Raw genomic sequence first — 7,911 nt, 5'->3', positions numbered from 1 at the left:
ATACAGTGAAACCGCGATATGAGAAAGCTCACGGGACTGGCAAAATCTGTTCGCTATAAAGAGGTTTAATTGGTAATATCGAGCTTCTTTTCCATATATTTTACTGTCTTTACTAGTACTGGGGTCAAGAAAATTGTTCATTATACCGAGGATTTCGTTGTACAGAGGTTCGTTTATATATCGAGGTTTCACTGTATCAAGAGGGCTCATTCTCTCTTGTTTGCTATTTCCTTCCGCTTCTTATGGTATCCAAAGAAAATATTGACAAAAAATTTTTAAAAATGCTAAGCCAATAAACCTTTACGATTCAAAACTTGTAATGGAGAGGTTCCATTTGAATTTTAGCAGCACCATAGGATTTCGTTAGCCTTGCAGATGCGTGGACCGGCTACAACGCGGCTAGATTTCGTTCAGAGTTAAAAGCTAGGGAGACAAAATCTTGCCCTAACAGCTGGATATTAAGGAGGGAATAGGTTGAAGTTATGCAGAACAAAACGTTTATTTACCAAATTCCATTAATGTCCTTTTGTTTTCTTAGTAAATCGAACGTCAATCTCTTCTGCGAGCGAATTATCATCGAAGTAAAGGTCAGTTATCGATTAGTTGCATACAGCCAGCTAACAAAAACGCCATGAGACTTCTTTGGCTACAATTCTGGTTAAATTTAATTTGATAACTGTAGATTATCAGAACAACAACAAATGTTTATTTTACCATAGTGACGGCAGTGCATGCAACAAGCCACGGAACAAAAATACTGGCACCACAAATTACGTTTTCTATCCTACGATCAGCCGGATGTAGCGTCATAATCGTGAGTGGAGGCGCTCGAGCGAACCAACATTAAGTCACGCAGTCACGATATTGCAAGGTTGAGTTAAGAAAAGAGGCAGCGACAATCGTACATAAATAATTTATTAAATAAAATATGCATACTTTCTTAATCTTCATAAAACATTCAGAAACAATGGAATTTCGTAATTAGTCCAAGAGACAATATAATTAATTTGGTTATTTGATGTATGTCCGGATATTTGCAGCGCTACAGTTTGCGTATACCTAAAGCAAGCAAAGTGCGTTGGAGTGGCAAGGCATGTTGCTTTGTCTTCAGTTCATTAGCAGCCCGTAAACTGTAGATAAACATTACTATAGAGTTATCGGTGGGAATTATGGCAGATTAAACTGTTAGAATACATGCAGGAAAGAACGCCAATAAAACTGATCGGCTTTTCTAGGGTTAATTTGTGACGATACATGTCGTCTGAAGTAGTTTAATTTTATATTATTGTTGTACCACCGGATGCAGCGAACCCGAAAGACCCTTAAAAGGAGAAACGACCACCACTCAGAACTAATAAAACGTCATTATTATGTTCTAAAACGGTGGCATTCTTTGCATTTGTGTTAAGAAAATGATCTGCGTTCAACGTTTCTTTTTCCCTTTCTTCTTCTCCTGTTTCTGTGGTTTATCACCTTCGTGTTTTGCGTCCACTTTAAGTGCATGTCCGCGATCCTTGATGTGTTGGAACATCTTATTTCGTGTTGGAAATCCTGCTTGACAAACATTACACTTGAATGCGTTCGTCGCAGACTTGGAGTTCTCCGAAACAGGCTTTGGATTTGTTGGTGATGATTTTCTTTTCTCATTATCGTCATTAGCAGCCTGCTCAGATTGTTTGTCGTGGAAGTTTTCTTTATTTTGTCCACAATCGTTAACCTCGGCGCTATCTCCCTCATCAGCCTTTCCACCCTTTTCGCTCTCTTTCTTGTCATCTACCTCTCCCGAGATAGACTCGTCATCATCACCCACTTGTCTGTCAACATCTCCGTTATCTTTGTCAGTTCTTTCGTCCAAGCTGGCCTCCAAGTCCGCCTCCCCAATCCCTGACAGAGCTCTACCTCTTTCATGCAGTACTTTCACTTTATAACGATTGTTTCCTTTGATTCTCATCGTGGATAGTTCAATGGAATCCATCAGATTTAGCTCTCCTACGCTCACAAAATCCCCACTATTCTCTTCAACACAAGAATGCCTCTTGTTCAGGTACTCAGCTTCGTATGGCTCTATGTCGTCCACCAACTCAAAGCCGAGGTCCTCTACTTGTTCATCTGCCATTTCTCGCTTGATAGCAGCAACCTTATCTTTATGTTTACGCGACTTCTCGTGATTTCCAAGCGCCTTCTCTGTTTTGAAAGCTTTATCACAAGCCACGCAATAATACTGCTCCTCTTCCTCGTCATCCGATTGGCTGTCATTGACGTCATCATCCTTACCAAATTCACTGTCCAAATGCAAATTCATTTGGGCCAAGTCCTCCTCTAGCCCAGACAGCGAAGCCCAGCTTTTTTCTTTGTACTCTTCAAACATCTTCTCTCGCTCTAGCAAGGCTTCCTGTCGCTTTTTCTCCGTTAGTCTCTTTCTTTCTTCATCTTTCTCCTTCAAAAGTTCTAGGTATGCTTTGACACGTCTGTCCCGTTTGCGAACAAACTTTACTAACGCGCGGACTTCTTCATTTCTTTCCTTCTTAGCCGCATCTCTTAATTTCTTGTTATCTTTCTCCATCAGTCGCTGGACTCGTCGGTTAGGGGCATCTCTGATGTCGTATTTCTCCACCCAAACGTAAGATTTCAGCGTCGCATAGCTCTGCCAATATGCATAAAAAGGCTGGACGACTTCCTCATAATCACTCGAAGATGTTCCAAACTCCGGAACTTCTAGATTGCTGTCAGTAGTAAACTCAGCATCTTCTTCAGCTATAATTCTAAAAACGTTTGAATAAACTGCATAAAATCCTTCCTCATCGTCCCCGTACCCGCAAAACACCGAGGCACTGAAATATTTCATCAAGTTTATGCTGTTATCTACATAGTCATCTCCTCCACGGATAATTTGCTCTCTGTGTTTGTCATACCAAGCTCGCTCTTGCGGATCGATGAGTACCTCATAAGCCTGCTGAATCTCTGTGAATATTCTTGTGCTTTCTTCAGAATTATCGTTTTTATCAGGGTGCCATTTCAAAGCAAGTTTTCTATACGTTTTCTTGATCTCGTCGTCGCTGGCGTCTCTTTCCACTTCAAGGACTTCGTAATAACAACGAGGCATGATTGTAACTTCTGTCTGTTCAAATCCGGGAATGCATCATTTACTATCTTCTCTAATAAGAGACTTTTAAAAAGTCAAGTTTACCGTATACTCCTCAAATGCCGTATCTTTCCGAAGTCCTTTTCCTCGTGGTGAAACAACATGGCTGACGGACGGGTGCGCATGCTTTAGTGTACGCTGACCAACTGCACAGTTGTTTCAGCTTCTTGTGGGACAACTGTTGCCTGGCAGAGGACCTGGCAGTTGCCTAGCAACAAGCTACGCCAGATTGCCACAGGCAACCTGTCTCTCCACTTCAAGAAACTCTTGACTGACCGTTGTCTTTCATTCTGTTTGAGTTTTCTTTCAATTTGCAGTTATCATGCACAGAGCTTATCAACCTATAACTCCGGCGAACAACAAGCTCCTGAAGAAAAGATGGGACATGAGCAGATACGATACACACAGAAGAAAGGTTTGTTTTCTTTCATCGTGTTTTACGCGGCATGTCGCGCCGATTGAGACTTTAGTGCGCCGTCAAAACTCATCTGCTTGCCTGGCTCGTTTCCCATTTTACCCTTTATTTACAGGTGATGTCAGCGAAAGCAGTTATCGATAATAAACCTCCTCAGACCTACATGCACTTACATCTGAAACTAAAAAAGTTGCAGGTATTGTATGCTTGAAGATTGTTTCTCACTATTACTTAAACGTGTTGTTTGTTTCCATCTATTCAAGCCGCCTGCGGGCAAAGCCTCCTGTCTTAATAGCTGTTGTGTCAATATGTATAAACTCTTTGAGTGAGAATGTAGTACTTTTCAAAATCGAATTAAGTTATTGAAATGATTTCGAGAATAAATCAAGTCCTAAATGAGAACAAGATCTTTGGATGAAATCGTGAGTGATCGGATGATATGAAACAAATTAGATCATTGCAGGCGCAGTTAATCAGTTTTCTTTGGTCAAGAAACTGTGAAATTAGCGGACGGCTGGAAGTTCAAAACTTAATTCAGCCCATCGAAAGTCTGCAATAGAATGATCATACTCTATCAATACACCTTTACATCATGTTTGTCCTGAAAAAGGTAATAATTTGGCTCTTGTGACTGTTCTTTCTCGACTGGGATCTAAAAGCCTTGCAATGAAACAATTTTGAACTTTTTCCTTGTTTATTCAACATTCATTTGCTACTTAAAGCTGTGAATATGTTTCGCTGTTCTGTTCCAAGTTTACATCGTCGCAAGGCGTTTTTGTCTTCATTGAATATTTCTGACTGCTAGCTATCTGAACAAAGAATTTAGAGTTGCAAGAATGTGAAATCCTATTAACATCTTCCGACAAGTTAAAAAGCTGGATTATGTCGCAAAGTGGTGTAAGCGTTGTTATTAGCGACCATGTATTATTGATGAAAAGTCTGCATAGATGCGTGTGCATTTTAACAATGGTTGAAAGAAGAATGGTGAAATTTATTCCCGTGTGAATTGATGTTCTGTTAGGACACGTAACATATTAGGGGCCAACCATTTGACTTTTGAGTGGGTAAGGGGGGGGGGGGGAAGACTTTTGAGTGGGTAAGGGGGGGGGGAAGGGGGGATTTCAGAAAAAAAACATCCCCCTGAACTTACAGGTCAAATTCTGTAGTACCGTCAAGGATTTTATTGCTAAAAAAATCTAGACTGATTTAAAGATAAAATTGCCCTTTCATTATTCTTTATTCAAATTTCCAGTTTCCCTATGCACAAAATAAATTTAGTGATGAAATGCATTTTGATTATTTCTTATGAACTTAAGTTTAAAGTAGAAAATTGGCATTCCATAGAAAACGGGACTTCGTACAAAGCGTGGCTAGCTTTAACCCTGTGTTGAATGTAAGTAACCTCTGGGTTGCACTAAACTTCTTTAAGACAAGTGAGCTTAAGGCCTGGTTTCAATCGGTGATGGTGGTGAGAGTTTAGGTTGGGCTAATCAGAAGCGTAGAGTGTTTAAGGTTAGAAAAAAAACACAATATGACTCTCCTTATGACTCCTTTGCTTACTTTCAAGTGAAGTCTGAGTTGTTCATATGCAGTGGTGAAAGAAATAAATCAAACAAAAATTCTGGGAACAAGCATTTTGATTGGTTATCTTTCCCCAACTGCTTCTGACTTCAACAATTTGGTTTCCATTGGACCGTAAGCGATGGAGATGAAAGTGGAGTCGAAAGAAAATGGAAACATTCTGATTCTTCCAACTTCGATTCCCTTGTGCTAATGACTCCAGTTATGAACCGTTTTTTTTCTTTTCACGTGACAAGGTTATAAGAACTCTTATGACTCTGACTTTGTAGTCTTTGGGAGAATGGAAAACAGCAACTATCATCAAAGTGATGTACAATGTAGTGTGAAGTGGTTCAGCGGTCTCTTGTCCAAACACCCAAGGGTCTGCTGGGAAACTATCCTCTGCGCATTTAATTTTATTGACTGTCTTGTGTCAGTTCTGGCAAATTCATGGTTTACGAAGCCATCAAACCCTAAAATAAGCTTATCATTGCTAGCATTTTGACTTTCAGCTGAGTACCTCAGTCTTCATTTTTTAACTGAAATCTCCAGTTTTTTTTAAGGTACCCAATATGTTGACTTCAATGTTTACAATAGTGCTGACTTTACAGTCTTGTTTCCTTTGCAGGTTGAGGAAGAAAGGCTGGCCACTATTGAACGAGACAACCGTATACTGCTGGAAAAGATGTCATTTGTCATGAGAACACGTGGAAGAGTTGACAACAGAAATAATCATGAACCAAAAAGTTTAAACAAGACAAAACGACAGCGTGAACTCTTGAGGGTGACCCATGAAAACCAGGTAAATAAAGACAATGAAGAATCAATATAGACAATGTGTGGTACCAGAAACAATCCGTACTGTCTAGCCCCATGAAAAGGCCCTGTTAGGTTAAAATTCTGACAAGCGACATGTCCTTGAAAGTGGATGGACACAAACGACATAAAGATGTGTTAAAAACTAACAAGCGACATGGCCAGCTCCTCAAAACAGGAAACAACCATATTTGAACCATATTCGGGGCTGCATTTAAAATTTTAAAGCAAAGTGTAGCTGTACGAGTTGTGGAATTTTTCAGCAGGATAGGGATTCAATAAAAAAACACCCTGTGGGGGAGTATGGATATATTCTGGAGCAACTTATGATTGAATGACAGGTACATTATAATGAGACTGTTTTTCTACTTGTTTTCGCTGCAGGCTATTTTAAAGCGGATTTCATCAAAGGAGCCACATTACAACCATCTTCAATGGGTAAGGATGTGTTTCTTGTCAACTATAAACATCGAAAAACATCAACATTTTATCAAGTAATAAAATTCTCTTCATTGCACAGTAATTTCTTGTGGTCCTGCTTGTATGTTGTGCTGATAAAAAGGTGGTTCTAACTTAAAATTTGTAGGTATGATGTAATCAAGTATTACATTTCAAATATTAGTACAGCAGAGCTTCTTTGTGGTCTTGTTTTTTAAGCTGTAAACCGTGGACCAGAGGTTTGAGTTTGGATGTTATACTTCAAATGAAGGCTATGGAACAGCACTTCTAAGCTGGGGCCCGGCCTGTTCATAGTGACATGCTGCTATAAGGTGGCTCCAGCTGGCAAGAGTGGAAAAATCCTAAGTTTTAACTATTTAAATGTATTGAAGTATGCCGTTAGGTCTTTTGCCATTACTTCCTAGTTTTACTAGTGCATTTTGGTGACAGTTAGGTCTTTTGCTATTACTGCCTAGTTTTATTAGTGCATTTTGGTGACAATTTGGGATAAATAATGTTTTTTCTGTTCATGTGCATTTGCACTCATAGTGAAATATTTCCTGCAGGAGGATGAATGGCAAATCAATGAAACGTATATGGACAACATTTCTAAATATCCTAAAGACTGGTACAAACAGCTGACAAGAGGAAGCAAGAAGAAGCCACTAGAAGAAGAGGTAGGCGAGAAATCCAAGAGTGACAAGAGAAGGAGTTCAAATCAGCAAGTCAAGCCAGCTAAGGACAAACAAGAAGCCTCAGAAAATGGCGATGGAGCAGAAGTCAACAAATCAGATGAAGACAAGGAAGCCATAGCAGAAAAAGATGCATAATTTAACAAAAAAAAATTAAAAGTGCAATTGGACAACACAAAAATTTTTTATAATGCCTACTAGAAAAGGCAAATTTGTATATAAGATTTTTTTATATCAGAGTGTGATAATTTAAGCTTCTACATTAAATTTATTCTACAGATTTTTTATCTTTTTTTCTCAATGTTTCCTGTTAATGGGTAACAGAAAAGTACAAATTTTCTTTGTGACTTGTTTTTCATTTTTTAATACACTTCTTAATTGCCATTTTCTTTAAACAGTGTGAAAGGTTTTAAAACTTCTTTAGTGGAACTGGTGTGACCAGAGTGTGACTTTAAAACATACCAATGAATAGGGCTAAAAGAGAAATAAAGTGTGAACAATCTTACCCGAAATCTGTGCAAATTTTATTATCTTTTACAGAACTTGAAGGGTGATTATAGGGTTATCCATCAGCTGAGACAGTTGGATGTTTCATAAAAACAACAAAATTATTTATTTTACTTGTCAAAAAGCGTCTTAAACCTCTTTCTGAATTTGAAAGAATGGCAGGGGAGACATCTTTAAAGTCCTAAAACCCAGTTGCCATTCATATGGTAAGTTTCATGTCATTTGACTGCCTTTCTGACAGGCTATCAGGAAACTAAAAGTACACCAAAGTTGTGCTACTTGGTGAGGTTGTGACTTGCAAGGACAATGGCTGCCTTGAGTAAATTGGTGAAAGTATAACT

General features: G+C 38.9%; 2 protein-coding genes across 2 annotated transcripts; one reads left to right on the top strand and one right to left on the bottom strand.

Moving 5' to 3' along the window:
• Nucleotides 1–897: 897 nt before the first annotated feature.
• Nucleotides 898–3,251, bottom strand: LOC140949913 (dnaJ homolog subfamily C member 21-like). The gene has a single exon (XM_073399066.1). The coding sequence runs from the start codon at nt 3,101–3,103 to the stop codon at nt 1,424–1,426; it is 1,680 nt and encodes a 559-aa protein (XP_073255167.1). The 5' UTR covers nt 3,104–3,251; the 3' UTR covers nt 898–1,423.
• A 114-nt stretch (nt 3,252–3,365) lies between these two features.
• LOC140949914 (sperm axonemal maintenance protein CFAP97D1-like) lies at nt 3,366–7,575 on the top strand. Its single transcript, XM_073399067.1, has 5 exons — nt 3,366–3,557; nt 3,673–3,753; nt 5,746–5,919; nt 6,318–6,371; nt 6,938–7,575. The coding sequence occupies exons 1-5, from the start codon at nt 3,465–3,467 to the stop codon at nt 7,199–7,201; spliced, it is 666 nt and encodes a 221-aa protein (XP_073255168.1). The 5' UTR covers nt 3,366–3,464; the 3' UTR covers nt 7,202–7,575.
• Nucleotides 7,576–7,911: the final 336 nt, after the last annotated feature.

This window comes from Porites lutea, chromosome 10, assembly GCF_958299795.1.
Source record: "Porites lutea chromosome 10, jaPorLute2.1, whole genome shotgun sequence".
Lineage (NCBI taxonomy): Eukaryota > Metazoa > Cnidaria > Anthozoa > Scleractinia > Poritidae > Porites > Porites lutea.
Note: the sequence above shows the minus strand (reverse complement) of the source record. Positions and strands in the feature narration are given on the sequence as shown.